Consider the following 27895-nt stretch of genomic DNA (forward strand, 5'->3'; position numbering starts at 1 on the left):
GACATGCTGGGGAGGGCAGATGAAGAATCACTAATATCGAGGGAATTTCAAAGAGGTGGAATATAATTTAGAGGGCTGGGCATTGGATTTTTGAATCCCTGCTCTAACTCCATAGCTTGTAATGACCAGTGATCAGTATCTTGGTTTTGTGCATCATCCTAATATGAAGGATTTTTTTAAAAGCAGTTCTTACCTTGAGAACTTGAAGATATAATGAAAATGAGGCAAGAGCAAAATGAGAACACAGCAGATAAAAATTATTTTATATCTTGATGTGTCCCTTCAAAAAATTAAATGGACATGTCTATCTCCTCCTTATTTTATTACATATCTGCTATATATTCTTATTCTGAGACACCAAAAATATTTTTAACAAGTTGGTTTTTTAAGGGCTCTGTCTCATACACATGTTTTCTGGGATCTCTTTGTCCTCACCTAGTTATTCCTAAGGTGCAAGTCCTATTTCTACAGCCAAGAAGACTAAATACTAATTTCCAAGGATGAACTTACAGCTATTCTGCTGTGGTTTAACCCCAGCCAACAAGTATGGCACAGCCACTTGCTCACACACATCTCCCACCTCCCAGCTGGGATGGGGGAAAAAAATCAGAAAAAAAAGTGAAAAAACTCAAGGGTTGAGATCAAGAGGGTTTAATAAGTTGTGCAAAAGCTGCACTTGCATCAAAGCAAAACAAGGAATTCATTTACTACGAGCCATTCCCAGGAAAGCAGGGCTCCATCACACGTCATTTGGGAAGACAAACACCTCCCCTCTGAATGTCCCCTCATCCCTGCTCAGCAGTACCTGAAACATCCCTGTGTTACCAGCACTGCTTTCAGCACAAACCCAAAACACAGCCCTGGAGTAGCTACTGTGAAGAAAACTGACTCTATCCCAACCAAAACCAGCACACATCCTCAGTTCCTACTTTCTGAATGCCTTTTGAAGAGTCTCCTGATGTCAGCAAGGCCCAAGTTTTGGAACAGTGCAGAACATTGTTGTTCCTGCAGGCTAATGGTTTGTCACTGCAAAGCAAGGCTCAAAAGGAGTTGCAAGACTCAAAATGAATTTCTGAGACTGGACTGCCTCTGGGTTTCATCTTTATGTAAGTGTGACTGCACACCCAGATCTGTGGCCACATGAAGCCGTGAGATTCAAGCCACAAAAGTGCAACAGCAAACACTGTGGTGCTTAAGCTTAGAAGGCAGAAAACAGACCCATCATCTTGCCAGAGAAAGCTGTGGATTTTCAAGAGAAGTCTCCCGTGGCTGCTCCTGTGTCTCCAGCTCCTGCCTGGTTGGTCCTCACCTACCAAGACCAGAATTCAGCTCCTAAAGTGAGATGTGTAGATCCAGGGTTTGGGTGAGTGCCCCCTGAATTTAACAGACCACAAACACCTCCAGCTCCTTAGAGAGCCAAAGGTAAGTGAGGTGCAGGTGTCCACTCTAGGAAGGAAGGCAGAACTGGGACAGCCAGATGAGACAGTCCAGCATTTCCATCTGTTGTTGCATCTCCGAATTCTGCTGTTTCCCTCCTTCCCTCACCCTTTAGTGACCCTCAGCCTATTATTTTGTACATCTGATCTGCTCATTAAAATGTAACAAGTGGTTTGGCAGCTGTCTGCGTGTTCATAAAAAAGAACTTGGCTGTCACAAATTGCTTCTGCCAGTCTTGGATCACCTGTGGCACTTGTGACCAGCCCTGCAGCTGGAGCCAGCTGGTGCAGGAGGGTCCTGTGGTTTTCACCTTACCTGTGCACAGGGTTGCAGGAAGGCATTCCTAGTGCTAAGGTTTGGCTGTGAAAGGCAGACAGGGAATACTTAGAAGGATTATTTATTCTCAGCTTCATCTGCTTGTCAAACAACTGACTGTAAGTATGTGATCTTTCAGCAGGGTAGATATGATATAAGCAAGGATAAGGAACAATTTCCTGCCTTGCACTGGAATTTTGAGAGACTGAAAGGCCTGCAGGAAGATCATGTCAAGGAAACAAGGAACTTGCCTGCAACACAAATGCCACTCATAAATACCTGCAGTCTGGAAATGGCCACTTTAACAATAGAGTGTCTTTTCTTGGAAAACAGTGTCAAAAAAAGACAACAAATACTGATGCTCTGAACAATATGTTTTATCTGCACAACTGGAGACTCCAAGAGAGTGGACTTAATGGCAGTGTGCACTAACATTTCAAACACAGACATCAAGGTTTATATTCCAGCACTGTTCAAATGTGAAAGCAGGGCTGAATTTAAAGGCTTCTGTCTTGTGTCAGTGCTGCAAAGTGCCTGACACCTAAGGCTCCTCCAGCACTGTGAGGGTTCCTGACACAGCTACACTCCCTCTGCCTGTCAGTGCTGTGCCCTTCTTCAGCCAGCTCTGGGGTTACACTTTGTGCTCACAGGCAGCAGGTTCCCTGGGGCTGGGTGATTGGTGTGCAGCCACCCGTGCATGCAGCCACTCTCACTGGGCCCCAGCATGGCCAGCCCCACTAACTGGGCTGTGGGTGAGGCCCCACTAGAAGGCCTTGTGACCCAGACTGATTCCAGTGACTGCAGGGAGATGATTGCTGTCTTTGGATCCAATTGGCCTTTGCTTTCTGTTTGCAGTATGCAAGGGGCTCCACAGGCTGTTAGTTACGGCCACTTATCCCTATGTTTGCTAAAATGTTTTTGAAGAGATGCAGTATCAGCATCTACTCTGACCCTTGACACTGCTCACATCAGAACCTTATTTTCTGTTTTATTACAGCCTCCTTTTCGGAGCTAAACACACCAGGAAGAGGGAGTGAGGGTGGTTAGGCAAATCATCACAAATCTGCAAGTGAAAACCCCAGTTTTCACTCTTCAGTGCTCTCTGAAGAGAATGCCTCCTCTCCTCCATTTGCCTTAGACTTGTCCTGTACACTTCCCACTGTCACATTAGTCTGTGCATTGCTGCTGCCTTGGCAGCAGGAGACAGTGTGAGTTAAAGATTGATAAACCCACACCACAGAATTCACCCTGACCTTTCACAATGGGGACCCAAATCTGCTACTTCCCTTGAGCCCCCCCAGCCTATAAAAACCCTGCTCTGTCCCTGCCTTGGCCTGGTGCTGAGATGAAGACTAATTGCTATTAACCTCAAATTTCTTAAACCTAGAATAAAATAGCAAGCCCTAAGAAGTTTGTGCAGAACACAGGCAGACAACTGTCAGGGAGCTTTTATTTCTTTTTTAGGGATTATATTTTAGAAGCAAAGAGCTTTCTATCCAGCTAGCCTTGAAAGCAAAAGCACTGCCTGGAATTCCTCCCACAGATGTGAAGCCAAATTATGGCTTCTGCCATAGCAGAAACTGGGGAGGGAGAGATGTAGATGATGAAAATGCAAAAAAGATCCAAGGGGGATTCTGAGAATCAGAGCATACTTCATCATGGGGAACTTTTCAAGAACACTGGCAGAAGAGATGAAGGAAGGAGATAAGAAGACGCAGTTTGGAAGACAGGTCAGTCCATACCCTCCTACATGGCACGGCCTCTTTGTAGAGGAGGCAACTCCCAGCTGTTGGTACCAGCCCCAGCAGCTTGGCAGACAGGTTGCCAGTTCTGTGAAGGTTGATGACAAAAATCAGGTATTCTACAGAAACATACAAAATTGTATTTCCAAACTTCCATTAGGGAAGGTTAGGGAAGGTCCTGCAAACAGCAACAACTGTGTGCTGAGAGCTCACATGGTTCAACACACTCAGCAGGCCTCTCTGTACAAACAGGAGACAGTGACCCTCTTTTTTGGACAATGGCACTTGAAAAGTCTTGTTAAAATAATTTTCTCAATAGCTGACACCCTCTTCCTCTTAATTACATCTAGCTGAACCAAAACAAGCAGAATTACAATCTAGGTTTACAAAATGCCAGAGAGGAAGTGAACTCAACCACAGCTGCTTTCTGAAAGGCTACAAGACATTAATTATTTGCTGCTGCTCCCTGCAGCAGCAATTCCACCTGGACTGGGAGGACAGGGCTAGGGATGGACTGCAGCCATAGACCAGGATTGTGCTTTACCTGGGATCCAGGCAAAAGTGAGCCCAGTCAACTCCCCTTTCCCTTTATTAACCTCAGAAATGATGGTAGGAAAAAATAAGCAAGCCTAATAACATTGAGCAAGTAGTTGGTAAGTGAAGATGCTGAAAATCAAGTTTGACCAATCAATACTAATACATGCTACAAAGCTGTTACTGAGATGTAGTAAGAAGTTAATAACAATTATAAAACACAATGTACTCAGCTAAAACCAATAGTTCTTCAATGTCACCTGCTGCTCCTCAGCTATCCATGGTGCACTCTGTTTAACAGTTTATTCCTCAGTCCTTCAGAAAAGGACATTAACTTTTACCCTGTGCTCCTCTTTACCCCTCTCCATGTCCTGAACATAACATTAGATTCTGTGGCTGTTTCTGCATGAATTCTCACTCCTCCCTGCTTCATGTCTTCTCCTGGTTCCAAGAGCTTTCAGCTTAAAAAAAATCCCTCCCTCACCTGGAGCTAGAGAGTTCTGAGTTACAGTTCCTTCTTCCAGGATTATTTATTCACTTATTTTTACACAGCATATGAAATGAGAAAAGTTTCAATAGACTGAGGAGCAAACATGGAAATTAACTGTGTATATCATCAGGAAATTTTACTTTAACTGCAAGTTACTGTACTTCATTTTTATTATCCCTTTCTTTTATAAGATAGAAATGATTTAAAGACATTTCAGAACAACCACTTTGGAATACTATTATTTTTAACATAGAGAAACTACTGTCTATTCCATTAGCAAACTGTTGTTTTCCTATGGACTACTAAAGACTTCTACATCCACAGATAACAAAAAGAAAAGAGAAAAGAGAACCCACCTTTTCATAAAGAAAAATATTGAGTTCTAATTTCAGGGATTTTAATATATACACTTTCTTGGACAGTTTTCATGGGAAGTGTCCATGGTCCCTCTGAGTTATTACCAGTCCCACACAGAGCCTCACTTCTCTTCCTCTCCCTCCAGTCCTCACAGTGGGCCATTATGCTACACCAGACTGATCCAAACCTGGGAGCTGAGGGAGACACTCAAATAGGCTAGAAAGACTCTGCTGTGGTATGGCCCATAAGAGGACAGCTTTTTAAAGCATTTGTGTCTCTGCTAAAGGGTTTCTGAAGTTCCAGGTTTAATTTCCCTCTCTAAGTGCTGGAGTCTGCCCTCTGAGCACCTCACTAAAACTGAGGTAATGAGGGATATGATCAGTCTTCTGAGGGTGTTGTGACCTAGAGGCAGGTCTGATTACATCATTTGTTTTGAGTTGAGTCTCAGGAGCTTTATAAAAAGCAGTCCTAAAAGCAAGAAGAGTGAAAAGGGGAGAGGAGGGCAATAACTCATTAGCAGGAGCTCTGTATGTGTGCATTCTGCTACTTGCCACATGTCTACAGGGGAATTTCTTCAGTGCAGAGAAACCTGTGAACTGCTGGAATATTATAAGTCTTTCCTTGAGATGTCAGCCAAGAGCTTCAGTGCAGTCAGAGTGGCTACTGTGCTGATTTTCTTCCTAAAGATACAACTCTCAGTGCAAGCGCCGCTGAACGGTAAAGTCTTTCAGCTTTCTATTTTATTGTAACTTAGGGCAGCTCTGTGTGTGCAGAAAACTGGCCTCTTTTAATTAGTGCTACTTTAATACCATGCTCGAAGTTTATTGTATGTTGTTGCAGTCTGTGGTTGTTTGGAGTCAGTATCCTTATTTCAGTTTCTCAGTACAGGTATTCTGGCATACACAGGAAAGAGAAATTTGTTCTCTGGTTTAGTTTGCATTATAGAGTTCTTTCATGCTCACTATGCCTTGCTTTGACATCTTTTTGTTTCTCATAGAATGAAGCAGAGACTCAGAGTTAGTGGAGGCATCACAGCTTTCCCTCTGTCCTGTTTATTTTTAAACTGGAGGGGGGAAAAGGCAATCCCTGTGAAGCATCCAATACACTTTAAATAGGATTAGTTCTTTTTAGGAGTGAATGTTCATATATTCAAGCTGATTACAATAAGTTTTCCCCCTTTCAAGCTAATTATCATCCACCTAGTGTTGTTATAGGATACCAGGGAGAATCATTATAAAGGGTTGTGTGAGAGGACTTGCTCAGCACATATATTCATGGGACCAAAATCCTGAAGATTCAAACATGATCCAGAGCTGTTGGCTCCATGCAGAGCTCTGCCAAGACAAGCATTTTACCATTTTTCATATGAGCAGAATAAGGTGTGGAATTAAAACTTTTAAGGTCATCTTTTGTTGTTCATATATCCTCTGAAAAATGCCAATATTCTCCAGCAGAATCTCCCACCTGAAGGGCAGAAGTGCTTTCCAGAATAAGAGAATAAACTTGATGCTTTCTGGGTGTTTTCTGTGACCACATGGAAGATTTGGAATTGAAAGGATGTGTTGAAAAGATATCCTACCTTGCATCCTGAAGGGAATGCTGGAGAGCTCCTATCTTAGAATTAGTACCAAGGAATGGCAAGAGCTGCAGTATCTGCCTACCTCTGACATCTTCCCAAGTAGATTATCACAACTACAACCATTCCCACTTTCCCAGTTCCCTAGTGACATTGGTAAGGTATTTTTTCCCTGTCTATTGAATCAAGTGCAGATTCTCTGGCTCCAGGAACCCCCTCTGCCATGCATGGGCATTAACTGTGCTACTCCCCAACACTCACCCCAGCATCAACAGAGAGGCAGGAGAGTGCTCACAGAGCTGTTCACTGTTCCCCTCTAGATGTCAAGCCCCCGATTTTGGGAGGCAGTGTGACAATCTGCCTCCTCCTCATTTCCTTATCAGTCAGAGTAAGGATCATAACCTTGCTCACAGTCTGAGGTTGGCAGCTCTGTATGATCATTCAGACAAGATCAAGAAGATCCTGCCATCTGGTCACCTCTTCATCTCCTGGCCTAAGCTGGATGAAAGGAGTATAAATGTGCCTCAGCCCAACCTACACCAGTTGCTGTGATTGTGCTCACCAGTAAAGTCATGATGGTAGTGAACTGCAGGTCATCAAAATGCTCACAGGCTAAGGAATATTTCACTTGGCAAAAGACTTGAAGCTTTCATATATTTTTGTGTCAAGTGGTGTAACTGGCTGTAATATTGAAAATATTTGAAATATTTGGTTGTTTTAAGGTTATTCTAGATTATGAAAATCATAGTTTTGACATTCCATACACATTTCAGTGGTCAGTAAGAGCATGAACAGAGTAGCTATTGTAGTTAAGCCAATATTTCTTCAAACCCTGCTCAGATGAGGATATGTCTAAAATCTGCTGCCAGTCAGTTGGTGTCTTTATACAAGTTTTACCTGCAGAATGTCCTGAGCAGAAGACACAAGGAACCCCCAAAAGACCTCACTAAGAGATAATCCCCTCCAGAGTGAAGGCGAGAGGAAAATGAGGTTTCCCATCTTGACATCGAAGACAGTGCATGAATTCTTCTACAGGAAGAACCTGAGGTCTTCAGCCAGGATGATTACACAGCTTTGAAAATTCCAGTGTGAAAGAACAAGGCACACTGGTCCTAACAAACCGAAAGCAGAGTGTTCAGTGTTCCAGGCTGATACAAAATATCAATACAAAAGAGCCAAGTGCAGCTGTTTCTCACTTCCCTACAAATTAATCCCAAACATTTCACACAGCATTCCTTGGAGAAGAGCTGTGTCTGTGACCACATTTCAGAGCACAAGAAATGCAGCCAAGAGCCATGGATTGTGCCTGTGAGGATAAATATCTGCCTGCCTGCATGCACACACTCACAGGCACACTGGGTGCTTGCAAGACTTGTGATTCAGGACTGCTTTCTAAGCAGAAGCAAAATTAAATTTGCAAAGAATGAAGATCTGCATGAGCCTGATAACCAGAACTGTTCAGGTCTGCCAGGACAAGCACCTCTAATTACACAGCAAGCTGTATGATTGCAGGTTTCAGGACTAGGAATAAAATAATTAAAAAGAGCATTTAATAAGTCAAGACATTTCCAAAGACATGTAGAGACACTATCCCAAGTTCAGTTCCTTAAGCAGTGGGTGAGTATTGATCATTTTAACACTCATTCACCCTCCCAGGATTCTCTGAGCTCCATGGGTTCATGTATCTTCAAAGTCTATCTATTAATCCCTGTTTCAGTTGGCAAATCCCAGAGCTGTACAGAAATGACTGTCCATCATTTCCCAGTGTGGCAACTGGCAATTCACTGATGTTTTTCAAACTCCTCAACTAGGCACGAAGGGGTTCGTTGTAGCTACACCCCATTTAAATTCCTTACCTTCCTAGCCAGGAAAAAATCAGGGATGTACCTACATACAAAGTCTGTGGATATTCCACCAAAGAGAAAAAAGATAGACTGACAACAGTTTATGGGCAGGATCACAGGGATAATTATGATTACAATTTGGGCCAGAAAGGTTCCTAATCTTTGGAAGTGTCTATGCTCAACAGCTGGGGCTGGAAAAATAGATGAAAGTATTGCACAGTGCAGTACATGGGTTTAAGTAGCAATTTGTTTCTTTACAGAGTAAGATCAATTTCAAATATTCATAGTAATGTTTTCTTTGTCTTTGAACAGGGTCAAAGTGGTCTTATATTGGTAAGTACTAATTTGATTAATTCATACATACTAAGTTGTGGCTTTCTTCTGTGTTTTAAGGATAACATGCCAAATGTATTCTGGTGGGTATTTACTGGGTTCACTACCTTTACTCAGGTTTGGATCTGGTCAGTTGTCTTGAAATCTGTTCTTCAGTCCCTCAGGTTTCACATCTGGGTGACTGAGAGCCAGTTATTGAGTTCTAAATTGCCTTGTGGAGTGACAGGAACTTCAGCAGACTGAGGTTGGCCCTACAACTGCAGAGGTTCCCCAAGCCCTGTTTCCTCACCAGTTACAGGCCAGTAGAACATTTGAACCTAGTTCTGCAGAGAGCATTCCTCTCCATACCCACATGGGTCTTCATTTTTGAGTCAGAGTTCACAAATCACCTGTATCATGTTACTGAAGACTTGGGTCCCCCAAAATCCCAGCAGTGACAAAGCAGAATAAATCATATTCAGGAAAGCAGTGTTAATTTGTAACTAATTGAACTGATTTGTAACTAGTCCTTTTTGTGAGCTACTGACCCAGAAGGACCTGGTGGCTGCTCAGAAAGAAGATTTATCTAGATGTTTTCTTTTAATTGGTCAAATCCTCTAGCCAGGTATTTCCTCACTCAGAGTAGCATTTTATGTGCCACATGTCCACAGAGAAGTAGCAGTACTGGGAATCTCACCAAAAAATGCTTGTTCTTAAGCTTTTGGTGCTGCTCCAAGGCAGAACCTCCAAGGCTGAAGCTGCCTCTCAGAACTCCTCCCTCCCTTTGGCTGAGCTCCACTTTACCTGACTGGCTTCACGTAAGCAGAGGGAGAACTGTCAGCTGTGTGTGCATAGGTACTGTCTGACTGCCCTGCACACACAGACACCTCCCACTCTCATCAGGAGAGTCTGACACAGTTTCATTGGCAAAAGCCTGGGTTTTCTACCTTGACAGCAGCCATCAGACAAACCTAACCCTGCTGGGTAGTAAGGAAAATAAGACTACTTTTGCTCCTTTTACCATCAAAGTAGAAGCTTTGCCCTCCATCCCAGGGCAGTGCTTGTTTCAATTAGTTACTTCTCCCTTTCTGGGAATTTGAGGGCCAGTGTTTATTTCCAAGTGTGTTGTTCTCAGTGCCCAACTTCATCAATTCCTGTTAAGCTCTTCCATACTGCAGTCTGATTTCTATATTCTAACGTGTGCTGGAGGATAGAGGGAAGGTTCACAAAACAGATTATCTTTTTCCTTCAACTACTGATTTCAAAATATATCTAGAAAAACATATAAAAGAAAATATATAAAAGCAACTTCAAAAAATTAAAGTTGCAACTGAACTTGTCCAGGGTAGTACAGAAAAGTAGAAGTGGAACATTGATCTGCACAGAGAAAACCAGGTATTAGAGAGACTGCACTAAGCCAGAGAAGAGCCTCTCCATACTCTTCTACTGATCCTGGCTCCTTATGGCAGCCTAAACCTCCCACCATTTATCTTCATCCCTGAAGCACTTTGCAGTGCTTTCCCTACAGATAAGTCAATAGGAAGGGAAAGGAAATCAAGCAATTATAATGACAGTGCAGACTGATGTCAAGATGAGGGTCAAGGTGTAAGATTAAGGGTGGAGTAGGAGTAGATTTGTTGAGCAGGAGAATATGTAAAGCTGATTGTGGATACAGTGTTAGCAGCTCAGGGCACAGTGGCAAAGCAAGATGACACAGCATGTGATCAGGCCTTATCTGTTCAGCACAAGCTTTCCAAAGAAATGAGCATTTGTCTTGGCTATAATAGAAACTACTACATGAGACACAGTAAATAAAAAGGCTAAACCTCTTCTCTGTTTGCTTCTTCCTTAGCCAAGCTGCAGTAATGCTATTTCTTCTTCCTGTTTTCACTCCTCTTGTATGTATCCCAAAAAAAAGTGGCTGAAGGAAACACCACAGAACAGTGAGCTGAGGCATGAGCCCTCAGCCCTCGTGGCACAGGTTGGCTCTGTGTTCTCTCATGGGCTGCTTCACCTTCTGTAAAAGGGACAAAAGACATCAAGCACGTTGTAAGAAAAGTGTTTTCAGTTAAAGAACTGAAGGAATTGTTCTGATGCCCCATAGCTCAGGACAGCATGTGCACACAGCTGCTGGCAGTGTTGCTGTGTGGCTGGAAGGTGCAGGCCAGAAGTCCTCTGCCCCAGAAGAAAATTGCTAAAAGTGGATGTTGGGCTTCAATTCTTTGGATTCTGGCTTTCTGTTTCTGTAATGTAGGTGGGTCAGAAGGAAATCAGAGAACCAGAGTCATCCCTTTGGAGTGGACAAGCAGCTACAATGCAGAAAACCAGCTTTATAGACAAGTTCAAAGTAATAGTGCCAACAGAATTACTAACCTGCTTTAGCAGTAATAGTGCCAACAGAATTATAAATGTGCTTTAGCATGTGAGGAGACAACCTCATGCTGCAACATAGACACAAGAACTGTTGTTAACAGACAGCAGGCTAATTGTACTTGCACACTCTTTCATTCTTCTCTTGCCAAATACTCCAGTTCAGTGGGGTGCTGAGAGCCTGTGCTAAGACCCCTCCAGTTCCCCTTAGGAAATGCCAGCTTTGGTGAACACACTAAAACACACCCCAAATTTCTCATATGGCACTTGAATGCAGTAACAAGGACAGCTACAGCTCTTGGCAATTCCTCCACCTCACAGGCTTCCCTCTGGGTATCCACATCCTGGCATGCCCAGAATGGTGGGACTGAGCTCTGCCTGAGCTCTGAGTGCAATGGAAACCGTGTGATTCCTCCCCCCAACACGAATATTAATTGGTCATCAGAGCAAAAGTCTGCTGGTAACACTGGTGTCTCACAGGCCTATTTTCTCCTTGTTTTAAATGAGGCCACGTGCACATCCTGGGAGCAGACCCCCCCGGGGTGCTGTGGGGCTGGCTGCAAAGCTAGAGCTGTCAGAGGAGATGATACAGTGGGCACAGGCAGCCCTGTGCTGAGGGTGGTTTGCTCAGCTTACTGGGCAGCCTGACTGCCCAGGGAATTATTGCTGCTTTATTTACAGACAGCTTTTACAAAACAGCCATGAGGGCACAGCCAGGCTCAGGGCTGTTTACAGTGTGGCAGGGGAACACGGTCCTGGAAAATCAAATAAAAGAAGGCAACCCACAAGCTGGATTTGAGCAGCCTGAGTCTGCACTCCCTACACCAGGGAACGTTCCTGGCAGCACTGGGAGCAGTGGTAGCATGAGGGTCCTACTTTCACTCACACCAACAGCTCCCTGCCTTCATTCTCTCCCTCCACCAGCTGAATAACAGTGCTGAGTGGGTAGAACAGGCCCATGGCACAGTTATTGCTCTGCTGACAGTGCTGATGGGATCCTCAGAGCAGCAAACACCTTCTGAAGTGCCTGAGTCTTTCACAAAAGAAGAAAATTAACTATGAAGATAATTTTGCAATACTTCTTATGTTAATACCTTTTGGGACTTGTAACACAGGCCAATGTTAATACATCCACATGCTGTTCTTTATTCAATAGTGATCAGACAAAGCCTTTGTAAACACGATGTGATTTCCAGTGAATTTATCTGAATGTGCTGGCACAGAAAAAGGAAAATCTGGTTCACAATCAATCATTCATTTTCAACAGACCTAGCTGAGAAATGCCTTCCAGCTGTGTGGTTTATCTGCCATGGAAATCTCAAAATCACATATGCAAACCCAAGCTGCAGTGAGCTCAGCTCTTTGAGACAAGAGTTTTGAGGCACTGAGGAAATTAGAAAGACTACGTGACAAAAGGCAGAATTTCTATAAAAACAGGTTTTTACCAAAAAAGGGTTTTTGTTTGGTTTTGTTGGGTTTTTCTTAATTGAGCAGGAGTGAGAAACAAGCAAAAACTGCTGTAGCTTAAAAGCCTGTGAGTGAGTTGCAGAGTTATGCCAAGGAAAGGATAACTGCTAGTAAAGATCAAAGTACATAAAGACTATGATAACTACAGCATTTTATAGAGAACACAAAAGTTTTCCTTCTGAACTGGTGATGTGGGTGTGGAAGTTCCCATCTTCTGCTGCCAACTCTTCAGGGTATTCAGTTTATCCAAACATAGTACTGAAAAAATGATTTGTACTTCATGACATGGTTTTCACTGGCTGGGACTAGACTTGTGTTTTATACATCAATTACCTATTTAATTATCAAGTCTCCAAACCTGTGATGTGTAGTATATTAAAGTCTTCTTGCAAACTCACTGCCTTAAAAAACCTTTTTTAAATGATTGAGTCTTCTTACAACAAGGACTTCTCACCAGTTTTTCTGACACTGTTGGAGTCTTAGCTCCCTGTAAAATGTTAAATATCAGTGTCATTGTCTTGCACATCAAGTTGCAACCTAAGAAACTATAATTTCCTGGGATATCCTGATGTATATTTTTCTGGGAAATATTCTTGAGTATATATGGAATTTATGCTCTTGTGGATGTATTTGTTATTTGCCAAAAAACAGGTAGAGGATAGTATGCAGTCTTCTATAATGTCAGCATAACATTTATTAGGTTTTTTAAGGAATTTCAGTAACTTTAGGATCTAAGAGGAGAGAAATTATTGTGATTGTCAGCAAACTGGAGTCAAAGATTTAAGCTGCAGCAACATCAAGGCCTATTCATACTGAAAAGCACTGACTGAGTCTGAGTATCCACACTGCAAACAATGTCATGTGTTAACCTGTGTCTGGAATAATTTTAAACAGCTTTGACAATGAAGTAAGTCTGTCTTTAAGCACCAGAATTGCACTTGCCTCTGTCACACACACTGTTTAAGTCAGGTTCACCTCCACTATCCATATACTTGGCAACTGCCTTGCATGTAAATAAAGTGAGCCTCTAATAATATCCTCCTGGCTGCTAATTTCCTTCAGAAAAGATCTGAACTTGCTTTGCCACTGATGACCTGATCTTCAAAGAAGCCAGAAGGAATATTACAGGTTTGGAAAAGAAGCCTTCTAACCAAAGGCTCAAGGGATTTATTTTAAGAGAAGTAAGAAACTATACCCTCTGTGTTATAAGTACGTCAGTGAGGAACAAAAGCGTGGTGACAACAGGCTCACAGTGAAAATCAAGCTGCTGAGGAGAGCACTAATGAAGTATCTTTTACCTGAAAAGCTTAAAGGAAGAGTAGATGTTTATTCCCTTCTGAAAGATGTGGCCTCATTGAAGCAGGGAGGCTCAGTGCCCTGTGTTATCCAGACCAGGCTGGTGATCCCAAAAGACCTTCCTGCCTTGGAAAGAATCATGACTAATGTTCAGAGACAAGGAGAAACACAAGTTGCAAGTATTTCTTCTGGTATTTAAATCCAAATAGTCTCAGTTTACAGCTTGTGAACAGCTGCTGGCTATTAATGTGTAATTAAATCAAAGGCACAATTAAAATTCTCTTGATATTATCTGTTCTTTGTAGATCCTACCTCGGGCAAAAGACTGTGATGAAGAAAAGTTTCGTCAGAGTTTGAGCAAGTTATTGCAGGTCAAATTCTCATAGCACCTTCCATTTTTGCAAGTTAGCTTTTCAGTGTGGGTTATGCAGTCTGGCTGGATAGAGCCAGACAGTTTGTACAGTGAGGGAAAGGCTGTGAGGGGCTGGCTTTCTGTGCACTGAACTCTGTCAACATGAAGTCACTTCTTTCAGCAATCCTCTTCAGAAGGCTGGAATAGCCTTCCTGGGCCTGTGCCTGCTACTTCCATAGGGAAAAGTGGTTCATGTCAGTAAATAACCCAAATACTGTCACAGATCCAAACGTTCATGGGCCCTGTGGAGACAATGCCATCGGGGAGGCTCAGGGGCACTGTGGCTGCCCGTGGTGCTGCTCCTGCAGGTCTGACCCTGTGAGCTGCCAGCCCTGCAGCTCCCCTAGAGTGTAACAGCAGCAGCTGAGACTGTCAAAAAATTGAGGGGCAGTGAAAGCAGTGAAGTGTCTCAATGTGAGATTTTTTTTTTTGGCATTTGGCCCTTTTCTATCCAATGGGGCAATTTTCCAATTTTCTATCCAATGGAAAGATAAAATTGAGATTTAAAAAAAAAACTGCCTAAAAATTCAGAAAAGGCTTCCTTTCCAAATTTGGTGTTAAGGCTTGACAAATGTGTCTCTGTTGATTTGCACAGGTCCTGATGGAGAGAAGGCCTGGCCAAAGAAATACCCATTTTGTGGAGGAGTGTTCCAATCTCCAATTGACTTCCACAAGGATATTCTCCAGTATGATTCCAATCTCCTGCCTTTAGAATTCATAGGCTACAATGTGTCCTCCACTGACCATTTTACACTGACCAATAATGGTCATTCAGGTAAGGAGCTCAGTGACAGCAGGAGTTGGGAGTTGCAGGAACTCGTGGTTTTTTTTGCTTCATGGGTGAACTACTTTGGTTATCAGATGAAATTAAGCTGTGATGATAAAGCCTTCACATCTACAGCACAGGCTAGGGAAACCTGGGAATGTACTAAGGACAAATGCATGCCCAGTAAGCTGAGTTTTGAATAAAGAGTTTTAAAATAAACTCTAGGCATGTCAGAATTAATTCCTGAGCTTTTCTTACTACTTTGGTTGTGGTGCTCTGAAACAGCAACAGACTTTGTGATTCTGTTGAAAAGAGATAAATTGATAAAATATGAGTGTAATGGGTCTCTGACATCCTGGGCTATCAAAGCAGCTCAACTGAATTACATGGGCAGGGAGGGAAGGAAAAAAAGAGCTAGAAGCACCATTCTGTTCCTTTGATTTCAGACAGAAACCTCTCTAGCATAAGATAAGACCAGTAAGAAGACAGAATAATAATTAGAAATAGCATACAAGCATGCCCTCCCCACTGCAGCACTTAAACAAAATGTCACTACAGTAGGTAAAGGCAGAAAAGATGCAGTCTTATAAAGATCTATTATATTGACACAATATATAATGCCAGTTAGTTCCACCATTTTTCATTCCTTCCTGAAACATTTGAAGACATAGGAATAAGAACAGTTATAAAGCCCTCCTTCTTTGTATCCTTTTCTATTTTATAAGCATCAAAATAACCTGTGTTATAAAATGGCCTCTGCTCTGCTCTGGCATGTTTGACCAACATGCAAAAGTCTCTTTTTCTCTCATTCTTTCAGTGAGGTAAACCTGCTCTATTGAACATCATAAGCCCCTTCTTCTCTTAGGACATGATTCCTGGTTTTCCTCTTAATCAATTCCTCCATCAAAATCCTTTAAACTAGGAATGGCTGGAACACCTTTTCCCTGTGAGCCTTCTTTTCCTAAAAGTCCTTCTTGGTCCCAAGTGAAAGACTGCACTGTCACAGTTGAATGCTTTGGGCTGATGTGAGTGACAGGCAGAGAAGGAAACATTGTCACTGTGGGCTTTAATGGTGCCAGGAGGCAAAAGAACATCACAGGGAGTCTGTCCCTCACATAATGGTCACTCAGGTACAGGCAAATTCCTTGTAGAGCCTTTGTCACCTGTCATTGTCACATCTCACCCCTAAAACAGTTTGACTACTTCCTAATGAAAGCCAAGACAAAAACATGTTCCCCCTCAGTAAAAATGGGAATTCACTTCTAAGGTCAGTGCCCTCCTAGAAAGCAGGGGAGATGCAAAGTACTCCAGAAACCTCACTGAGGTACAAATTGATTGCTCTGAGTAATTAAAAATTAGACTCTGTTGGAGTGATCATTACACAATCTGCTGCTGCCTTCTCTTTCAGCCAGAGAGAAAACCAGTAGGAAGCTTAGTATTGTCTGTCAGTCATTCCTACATATAATTATTGTGCTTCACCAGCCAGCTCATCCAGATACAATCACCTACTTCAGCCAGACCAAAAACAGTAGAGCTCAGAACAAGCTTTTTAGGACCATAGGCTTGCAGCTGTTCCTTCACTAAGGTTTTGAGCCCTGTTTCCCCTGAAAAACATCTGGCACACTCCAGAAACAAATTATATTCACACCACAAAGTAATAAAGAAATCAATCTGTTCTTGACATAAACTGTTGCTTTATGGAGTACCAAAAGTCTCAAGTGAACAACTGAGAACTTTCTCCTGAGTTAAGAATTACTACACCAAAAAAACCCCAAACCCAGCTTGTCATCCCCACTGGAGAGTATTAGTGAGCAGAAGGGAGGGTAATGCATGCCAAGATCTCCACCCAGTCAAGAGAGGAAATGCTAGTTCTTAAGGCCTGGGATTATCTTGCTGCTTGACATCAATGTTCTGGGTTTTGGAAGCAGTGAGGAGAGGGAAAAGTTTATTTGGTTTTACCATGTGCTCCTAAAAGAAGATTAAGAAGCAGAGGAGTTCAATGTAACAGGAGATAAAAAATACCCTGATAAGTCTTAATTTACTAAGACATTTTCAATCATTATGAGAGGACTGAAAAAAGGCACACGAACCTAAGTTTTGCTCCAACATCTCACTAATTGTCTCTTCAATAAGTCTGAGATAAATTTGCGTTCTTCAGGGAGGAGGAAGATTTCCATTAGCAACAATTCTCACACTCAATTCCTTCATTTAAGAAAGTAGAAAAAGGATATGTTCTAAATCCTCCTGATTTACCTAGAAAGGGCTAAAGAGCACTGAAGTGTTTATCTGCCCCCCAGACTGAGATGGGTCTGAGTTAAGAACCTGCTTTGTTCATGCTCCCCACATAATATACTTAGAGTAGTTTTATTTGCCCTGTTCTTGAGAGCTGTGGTATCATCTGCTCCCATCTGGGTTTGGTCTGCTTGCAGTGAAAATGTACCTGTCACCTACCATGTCCATCAGGAACCTCCCTTTTGAATACACTGCATCTCAGCTCCACCTGCACTGGGGGAACCGCAACAAGTCCGAAGGCTCGGAGCACACCATGGGTGGGAAGCATTTTGCAGCAGAGGTGAGACAAGCTCAGGCCAGGGAAAGAGCAAAGAAGGGTGGGCAGGTCCCACTGCTTCCAAGTGGGATCTGTGTCCTGGGGATAAGGCTGTAAAAGGCTGCTAAGATCTGGGTATATACTAAAAAACGGATTGTGCAAAAAAGGTGGACTCTGATGTACTGTCACTAAGTCAGGGAGTTAGAACTTGGGCTCCAAACTCAGAGCTGGAACAAGGTCACTTGGGTCATTTCAAGATATTTGGTACCTTGGTTCTTCTCTGTAAACCAGGTATATCTTTTAGCTGCATGGCACTGCTGCTCTATTTACCTTTGCTCACCTTCTTCTATCCAGCGAAGAACTATTTGCTACCTTTTCTAATCTTAAATGATGGATTTGGGAATAGATTTTGATAGGAAGTGCCAATCAGATATTTACCTCAAAATTAGTCAGAATAATTTGTTTGCATAACAGCACTTTAGGAATCCATTTCTTCTCTATTTAACACTGAGTTTCTTGTTCTAAATATTGAAGTGTTAAGGTGGGTCTTTTTTCCAGAAAAATTTACTAGTAGTACAGTCAAGATGCTTTGAAGCTGAAGTCATTGATCCTCTTCCCCCCTTCATTATGAGGGTTGTGGGGTGTGTGTAACTTGGCTACAGCAGGGCTGGAGGTGGGACTCCCAGGACCTTTTGATTTCTCTAAAAGGATCTTACCCCCAGAAATCACTAAAGGACCTCCTTGTATTGTCTTATCCTGAGGTGGCTGAGTTGGTCCTTTTTAGCTGTGAAACAGAAATGTGAGCACACCCACATGTTACTATAACAAAGTATCCCCTTCTTTGTAGCTGCATATTGTGCATTACAACTCTGAGAAATATCCAGATGTAACAGCAGCAATGGACAAAGAGGATGGACTGGCAGTTCTGGCTGTTCTCCTCGAGGTAGGATCCTTAGGGCTTTTGTTGTTGTTTAGAATATGCTTTCAATCATTAAGTCATCAATGTACAAGATTATCCAGATCATTTAACAATACAGTGGCTGAATAAAGGTTTTTCCTTTCCCCTCTCACCAATAAAAAGTCAGATTCCAGCAGCACATACCAAAACAGGAACACATTCTGAGAAAAGAGGAATTCTGAATATTGTCTCATGGTTTTCAGTAAATTAACTTCAGCTATGTTAAATCCATTTTTGCATGGATTGGTAGGGCTTATCAAACAGGAGGCAACAGTGAATTCCCAGCTCACTTCCTCAGAACTGCTGGAGCCTGGAGCAGTTTTGACCCAGCAGAGGCACAGGCAGGCACAGCCCTGCCTTTGACCACCATATGTAATTAGGATTTAACCACAGTCTTCATGCTGCTCTCTTCCCAGATTCTTTGAATCGCAGTTTACAGTAAAGAAGTAAATTCAGTGACCTTTTTAACAGGATAGAAGGACAACTTTCCAATTTTCCTCTCTAAAGCCCCACATACAAAGATAATAATGATCATAAACAGGTTTTATTTTAGTACCTTGTGTGTATATGTCTCCCTTTTCTTGAGGATTAAAACTCCTCAATAAGATAACTGTAATTTTTAAATGTGAGGATTTTCTGCAGCATAGAAAACCCAACCTCCAGGCTTTCACATTTCCATCAAAAAAGTGAAAATGTTCTAGTTAGCAGACAAAGCTCTCATTAATGCAATCCCAGCTCACTTCCTAGCAGCTCTAAGATTTTGACAGTAATTTTGTGTTACATTTCAGTTAATTTGGAAGTTGCAGCTGTGAAAAGTTTCAGAGTATTGTATATTTTGCTAGGGAATAATACTGGTATCTGGTTATTTCCAAGCAATGATATTTAAAAATCAAATTAGGGAACAATGGAGATTAGATCTCTGAAAAACTTTCAGCCAGCTGGTGGCTATTGCAGTTGATCTAAGGACACCAGTTTACTATGTCTGGTTGTCAGAGGAGTTGCTAAGCACCAACTCTGAAGAATTCATGAAAAAAGACACTGATTATCAGACAGAAAAGCTGCTGGTAGCAGTTGAAAAAGATGGTCTTTGTTGATAGTTGAGTTATAGCCCTTGCCAGTGGTACCCAATGGTGTCACTCTTTATCTTCCTGGACTGAGAGGAGCAGCAGACTGAAAAATGCTCATGGGTGGAAAACTGTGGCTTTGATGAGAAAGCAGCAGATGATCTGAGAAGCCTGTCGGTTGAGAACTTATGCCTGCAAGGTTCTCAGAGGTTTCTCTCCTTTTTCTCAGCACTCTGAACAGGCAAGAGCAACAGGGGCTTTCAAGGGCACACTAAAGTCTACCCTGCTGTTGTTAAGGCAGCATCCTGACAAGGCAGCTCTGACAGCTCTCAGTGGGAGCATAACTGTGCTCTGAGGACAGTGTTAGAGTTTTGAGTTATAAAATCCCTTATGCCACTCTGGTACATGAATATCTGGACAGTGGGGACGCTTGCCTTGTGACAGGCCATCCAGTACAGCCAGAGGAGCACAGATTCACAGTGGGCAGCACAGCTGTTTAACAGTGTGATCATTTCAGATCGGACCCTTCAACCCCTCCTATGAAAAGATCTTCAGGCACTTCCGGAACGTGAAGTACAAGGGTGAGTGGCTGCACCACACTGAGAATGGCTGAGGGTGTCAGATGCCACCCTGAGGGGGATTGAACTGGCTGAAGAAACAGCCCAGAGATCTCAGACAAACCTGTCACAAACTGAGAGACCTCCAAATGCAGTGCATTTCTGGAGGAGTGTATGGCTGCCAAGCACCACATGTTCCTGGCTGGGCCTTATTTCTTGCACACAGTGGCTTTTAGTTAATCTGGCCTTCAGTTTATCTTACAGGATTCATATTTGATATCTAAGACAAGATTTGTACATAGAAACCCTAAAAAGCCGTGTTCCTTATTAAACTGGGACTATCCCTGCTAAAAGGTATTTTTCCTATCCTAGTGATATGACACCGAAAACATCTACTTACTGAAAAGCAAACTCACTTCACTGGTGCACTGCATGTATAGGAATGATGCAGGCTTTTCCATGAATCCCCTTTTTAGATCAGAAGGTCCAAGTGCCTGGCTTCAACGTTCGAGAACTGCTCCCTGCCAGGCTGGATGAGTTTTATCGCTATGAAGGATCCCTGACAACTCCTCCCTGCTACCCCAGCGTTCTCTGGACAGTTTTCAGACACCCCGTCACAATTTCACAGGAGCAGGCAAGTTTCAATAGAGCACATGTTTCCCTGGTTGGGGTCAGAACAGCAAATGCATGTTCTCATTTCCTGGATTGCTCTTATCTTCCTGTAAAACTGAAAGAGAGCCATTGCTAAAAGCCTTCAAGTGGGAAGAACAGCACAGAAGTGACATAAATCAATACCTTGTTCTGTTTGGAGTTAGCATGTTTTCAGTTGACCAGAATAAATAAATGACAGACAACAGCATAGCCATTGGTACAGTATCAGCTTGAAAACATCACAGTCAAGTGAGATTAATTTCTGTTTCCACTGTGTCCTTACTCCTGCATAAAGACTTTCCATGAGTTACTTGCAGATTACTTTGTTCACACTCCATGTCTGAATACTACTCACCAAGCATTTTAGTGCTACTTCAATCCTGACTTAGGTATGACAGGTTGGGTAGATGTTAAGTTTCTAAAAAGCATGTGATGAGTTATTTGTCAGTCTTGAATCCCCAGTGTTTCTCCCAACTGATATTTTTTGTGCTCATCTAATTAACTTCTTTTGTTCTTGGGTGGCCACTTACACAAACTATAATAAACTCACAATCACTGTCTTCTGATTCACCTAATTATAGACACAGGGGAAAATGTTATTATCAAAGTCTCTGCATGCTCCTCGTTATGAAAATCCATTCTTACCTTTGTCCACTCTGTCAGATCGTGTCTTTAGCAGAGTAAAGAGTCCTTTCATAAAGTAGCTTTTAATACTGCTTAGGAGATATACTGTGCTAGGGGGAACATGCTGGAAAAGGCCACCCTGTTTCCTCCCCTCCAGTTTTCCTGGCAGATAATCACTAAGCAGGATTAGTGTTATCAGGATGCAAACAAAACACAGGTGTGCATTTGGAGATGCCTCACTCTTTACACAGTATTCTGTATTTGGGCTCACAGGCCACATAAGACCTAAGTATCACTTAATTATCCCCTTCCCTTTGATTTCAAACACACTCCCAGTGATCACACCCTGGCCCTGCTTTCTCTGGATCCTGGGAGCTGAACAGGGTGCTTCCCTTTCTAGCTCCTGGCCCTGGAAACAGCCATGTACTGCACAGAGAGTGACGACCCCGAGCCCCTGGAGATGGTGGATAACTTCAGGAATGTTCAGGAGTTTCATGAAAGGCTGGTTTTCATCTCCTTCCGTGAAGGTAAGTTGTGGGAATGCTTCTGTGCAAAGAAACAGTGCCCAGTCCTTTGGGGACACTTGAAATACTGAAGTGGCAGCGCTGTTGCATCTGTACCACTGCAGAAATACAGCAATCTCATTTTCCAGCAGATCCCTTTGTTCCCTTTTCTTCTCTTACTGCACTGTTGCATGGGCAGCTGTACAAGAATAAGGTACTCACAGAGTACATAAGAATTATTTTTTCCACAGGGGGTGTCAGGCAAGACCTGCAACCCTTCTGATCAAAGGCAAGGAGGTAAAAGAAGAAAAACACATTTGGCCTTCTGATGCTTAGCAGAAGTATTTGCTGTCACTACAAACACTGAACACCTTAAGCTGGCCTTGCCTCACCAGTGATGTTTGCTGGTTCTCAGCAGTGTCAGCCTTGGTTTTAAGCAGACCACACACTTAAAGGGAATCACAACTCTGCCTTTCAGGGACACTGTTTTGGGGAAATCACACAGAATCAGAGGAGGTCCTTGAGGAATTCAAACCTAACAAATAAAAATAATTCATAACACTGGATTGTGTGATCCAGTGTTACAAATAAAAAGAAAAGGTCATCTTATGAGGAAAAACTGATTTAAAAGCTTAATTATGCAGGGTTACACAATGGCAATGCATAGGTTTGGTGGGGGGTTTGCACAGAAGTCTGCATCTGTGGTGAGGAGCTGAGCTGTACCCACAGGAAGGCATTGGAGTATATTGTTTGTGCAAAATGTATTGTTCCAAATTCTTTGTTGTCTTGCAAACAAATACTCTCAGGTGTCTGAAGGTGGCACATACACTGAGGGCAGAGGAGTCTAGGCCAGCCCCTCTACTGTTTGAAATGGAGACTAAAAGATTTCTAAAAGAAAAAGGACACAGCACAAAAAGGATTGGCCAAGCAGTAAACTTTCAAATTAATAAAATGTGTTAGGACATCATTTCACCTTCACCTGCCAGTTTCTTCACCGTTTAGGTGAAAGAACAGAAAGCACAGGAGTTGTGCATGTTCAGAAATGTCACACAGCAGCCACAGCAGGGACAGTTCCCTGCAGACACACTGCAGCAACTGTTCTTGCCATTCCCCCCTGCAGACAGACCATTTCATAACAGATCTCTTCTGATGCAAAGCTATAAAGAAGAGTGAAAATCAGAGATCAGCCAAAAAAAACCCCGGCAAAACATTTCCCTGCAATCAGTGATGATTTAGCCTTGTCACCAGAGGTGGCTGACCTCCTGTCAGCTCAGCTGCACCAAACTCCCAGCCAGAGCAGTGTGGGGCATCAGCAGCCTTTGGCCCTTACTTGAAGCAAATCTCCATCTTTGAGATAAACCCAGAGACAATTTCACAAGTCCTCCTGTGGCTGGGGACCATTTCAGTTCTCATGGCAACATTTTAAAATCTTTCTAAAGCTTCCTGTAAGAGGAACTACCATGAAGTTTCTTTTGAGTGCCTTCTCTGGAATTAATGCACATAATTAGTAATTATTTAAATTTATCAAAATTTACCAATTTATCAAAATTTATCAAAATTCAATACCTGGTGGACTTGGAGGGGATATGTTGTTGATTCCTAACCACACCCAAGAGTTAGTGATTTTCTGAGTCAGACTGGTCAGTCAGAAATGAGAAATGCACTTATCCATCTGTTCCTTAAGTTCACTTTTCAGCATTGACTTACATTCTTTCTGTAAATCACACTCAGTACTTAAAAGTAGAAGGTAGAGAGTTACAATCCATGATCCCAGTAACTGAAAATCAGACACTGTATTTTCATCCAGGAATCTCCAAACACTTCACAGAAATAGCATAAGCATTATTTCCATCCGTGGGGGGAAATCTGACCCAGATGTGACTTTCTCAAAATTGTTGCTGTGAACCAGTGCCAAACCCAATAATAACATTTGGCTCCCCCTTTGCTAAGCCACATTATTTGGCTCCCATGCAGAGGTGACACCAGCTACAGAAACATTTTCAATGTCTCTTTAAAGCTGGCATGACTTAGCAGAGTTAAATGGTGTGGCTTATTGCCCATCCTGCTGTTCTTACCCAAGAACTGGTCTTTATGGCTATGAAAGAGGCTGCTCAGTGCTCCTTGAATAGAAACTCCATTCAGTCCAACAACATTTAATTACAGAAGCTCATTGACTCTATCAGTGAACCATAGAAAAAATGTTCAACCCGTTTCAGAAAAGGTATTCATGGCCCCTGTAATCTCACATTCCTCTCACCACAGTCACAAAGGCTCCCTCACAGGTGCAGCCCCTCACCTAAAGGGCAAAAAAAGAAAGACAAAGAAAAAGAAGAAAAAAACGTTGCCATCAAAGCACAGTTCAGCCCAGCTGGTTGGGGGCTGGAAGTGCCCAGCCTGATGCAGCTGAACCACGGGTAGGGACAGAGCAGAGGAGAAGGGAAGGAAAAGCCATAAAGGGATCATGGCTTGGGCCAGGCAACCCCAGAAATTTGTGAAAGAAATCCCCTTGTGCACACCTAGAGCCCAGCTAAGCAGGTGTTCAGAGCAGCTTTTCTGCCCTTTCAGTGCCAAGGCTGCCACCTCCACCTGAGCACAGAGGCCACAAGATGAGGCCACTGGCCTGTGTTTGGCATCAAAATTGCAAATGACTGAAGTCTTCAGTCATCCACATTTTTGATGCCAATAATTAATATCTAAATTCATGCTCACTCTTAACAAGAATACATTTCAAAAGGTCTCTAATCTGGAAGGATTATGCAGCAAAACTCACATATGTTCATAATGTGTTCTGGCTGTCAGCAATCTATTCCAATGAAATCAGCTTCACATTCAGCTGGAATTTGTTATGATGTTCAAACCTTCCACTGCCCACCAGCTCAGTGGGAACTGGTGTCTAGTTTTGGTTATGGAACCATACTGGAATTCTATCTAAGCAAATTTTGTAAGAAGATTGTCTCATCAGACAGAAATGCTCCCTAACCTTCCTCTTCAAAGTACAAGCTCTTTTTTCTACAGTTATCTATTTGGTGTTGTATTTTCTTGTCCATTTGATGCACCTTTACTATAACAAAACTCCCTTTTTGTAAAATAGCTCTCCTTCAACTCCATGTCAGTTTGAAAGAGTTCTGATGTTGCTTAGAGGGAAATAGTTGTTGGATAAAATGTAAAAAACAATGAATTAAGAAAACACAGTTGAGAGAGCTCACCTTCAGGATCTTTGGGGGGGCCAAAATAAATAAAAATACTTTATTGCCAAAATACGTATATGAAGGTCGTTAGCAAATATAGAATTATAATTATAATGCTTAACATCTCTATGCAAACAAGGGAACACTCAGATCTTCATACCACTATCCTGAATTCATTCTTACCTTCTTCAGTGCCTTTAAGTAATATTCTCAACAGCAAAGCAGATCACTTTTCAGCTCTCCACACTCAGTGGTGTTCTGCCTTGAAAAAACAAAAGGCTTTGAATTTAGCAGCCTAACTTGCCTGGGTTTACTTCTTTAGTTCTGCTTATGATCTCTTATACATTATAGCAAAAAAAAATCAAGATTTTCTGACCTCTCTGCCTGTGCATGTTGGTGCTGTGACTCCAGTGTGTGTCTGACTTCCCAGCACGGTGAGCTGTGGAACCAGCTGTGGGGGCAGGACCTTCCAGAGCACATCTGTGCAAAGTTACCCACTCCATAATCACAAAACAGGCTGCAGGAAAGCTGCAGATGCAGAATGCAAATGTTATGACACCTCAGGCACTAATCTTCTCCTCTCAATCAAGGATGTTGACAGTTCTGGGTGCTTTCCCTCCCTTGCCAGGTTTTGTTGTGTCTGCTGTGATAGCCTGCATCCTGGCAGTCCTCACCATCCTTGCAGTGGCCTTGTGGCTCCTGAAGAAGAGAAGGTAAGATGTCTGCCTGTCACATCACAGAAAAGGAAGCCAAACCAAATTTTTCCTCTGACACAAAGTGAGTCTAAGTAATGTTTGATCTTTTATAAGACATGATCTCTTCCTACAAACTTTGATTTGGTTTTGTCACTGTAGACATTATTTCCCCTGTATCATACACTCCAAAGCAATTCTGTTTTATTGCCAGTAAAATATGTTTATTTGGCTGAAAGGTCTCTCTGTGCTGCAACCTCTGTGCCAGAGTGGCCACTGTTCTGCCGCTGTAGGAGTGGCTGGGTTTTGTGAAAAGCAAACATATACAGTTGTTTTTCCACAAAATAATAATTGCTGGAGCAGAGCTCAAGTAAACCCTTAAAAGATGCAAGGCCAGGAAATAGAGAACTGTGTGTGAGAATCAGGGAGAACACAAACCCCAGAATATTTCCTGGAACAGTGAGGGAAACGAAGAGAATGGAATTTTAGAAAAACCTCTCCCAAAGTTTACATCATTTTAGGGGAAGAAATATGTATTGTTAAAAGATCATTTAGCCACTGTTTGCCAACAAAACCAAATCCTGGGAAAAAAAATCTAAGATTACAAACTTTCCTACAACCTGACCCCTTTGCATCCTGCATTGACTCTACACACAGAATATTTGCAACAATAAGCTACGGTGACATTTGCACTGGTACAGAGAAAAATAATCTCATGCATGCATAAGGGACCATCTTAAGTAACTAATGGTGCTTTTCCTTCATTGGCATTACAGTTCTTTAATACATTTGTTTTATTTTAGCTGCAAAAAGGAAGGGCAAGACAACAGAGGAGTCATCTACAAACCAGGCACATACAAGGAGGAGGAAGACCTCTCCAAAATGTGATGCCCTGCTCTGTCACAAAAGCCCCTTTTCATTCACAGCACTGATTTACTTTGGATTGGTGGTCTCTTGTTCTTGGCTAATGATAAGCCTCAAGAGAGTACTAAAAGCAGGTACCAGCCAAAAGTCTTGTGTAGCCCTCATTCCCTTGTTTTCCAGAGATATGATCAGTGAATACCCCTGAGCTGAATTCCTCACCACATTCCTTTCATGTCTGCTGCTCACTGAGTCTGGGTGTTTTAATTGATTTTACAGTTAATCCTAAACTCCAGTTTTATGGTTTGTTTAGCCCAGGTTTTCCCACAGGTGTTCCAATCTGAACACTCTCATCAAGCTACAAGAACTCTTCCCTGCTAAATCAGAGTATTGCTTTCAGCATCGTGAATATAAACAAGATAAAGGGCAAACTGTATTTGAGATAAGAGTTTGAACTGGGTTGTTCAGCTGATGCAGTTTTTAGAAGCACAGCAAATGATGCCAGTACATTCACCAGTGGAGCTGGAAAGGAGGAAGAGGGAAGTGTAAATGCAATGGGAGCCACAAGGATTATTAATGGAGTTCAAACCCAGGAACTCAGTGCTGAAAAAACACTACTGCTAGAGGAACAGCTCACCTTCCAGACATCCCCCAGCCTCACACATCTGCTGTGGAGGCCAGCCCTGACTGTCACTGAAATGAGAGAAGCATCATGTCTTATTATCCTGCTCTTATTTATAGTGTGTGTATGAATGATGTGGAGATAATGCAGTTGCTGCTGCTTTTAAGCAGACTTGTCATTTAATCATAAATCCTGATTGATTTTACAGTGTTTATTACAGCTGCAATTAAACAGTAGATGGTTTTGCTGATTTAGTTCTCTGACTTCAGTAATTTAATTCCTAGAGAATAATCTAAATTATCTTTTCAGACCTTATAAGCTAGATACTTGAGTCTCATTATACATTTCTGAAGGTGAGAAGCATAAACCTGCCCCTGTTTCCACTGAAGACAATGTGGAATGTCATTGACTTCAGGAAGAAAAGGGTGGAGCCAGCCCAGCCCCAATGCATACAGAATTCCTCTTGAACTGGACATTTGAAGTGAGGATCTGAAATGCTTGTACTTAACACACACAGAGGAAGTGACAGAGCAGAGGCTTATTCCTAAAATAACTGCAGGTCTGAAGGCTGCTGAACACCACAGTCTGAACTTCTCACTTAGAGCCATCTTACATTCAGTAGCAGCACCACCACAGTTGTGATTTTAAATAAATAAACTCTTATAACGTGTGTTTTCTCCTTTAAAAAAGGCAGATGCAGACAGTTTCA

General features: G+C 42.4%; 1 protein-coding gene across 1 annotated transcript; it reads left to right on the forward strand.

Moving 5' to 3' along the window:
- Positions 1-5404: 5404 nt before the first annotated feature.
- Positions 5405-26591, forward strand: CA12 (carbonic anhydrase 12). Its single transcript, XM_008934851.2, is given in 11 exon segments — positions 5405-5451; positions 5453-5592; positions 8608-8628; positions 14748-14927; positions 17348-17490; positions 18314-18409; positions 20006-20069; positions 20522-20679; positions 21721-21847; positions 25640-25724; positions 26507-26591. Coding segments are annotated over 11 exon segments (1146 nt in total).
- The last annotated feature ends 1304 nt before the right edge of the window (positions 26592-27895 follow it).

This window comes from Manacus vitellinus, unplaced genomic scaffold (assembly GCF_001715985.3).
Source record: "Manacus vitellinus isolate BGI_N305 unplaced genomic scaffold, ASM171598v3 scaffold_53_pilon, whole genome shotgun sequence".
Taxonomy (NCBI): Eukaryota; Metazoa; Chordata; class Aves; order Passeriformes; family Pipridae; genus Manacus; species Manacus vitellinus.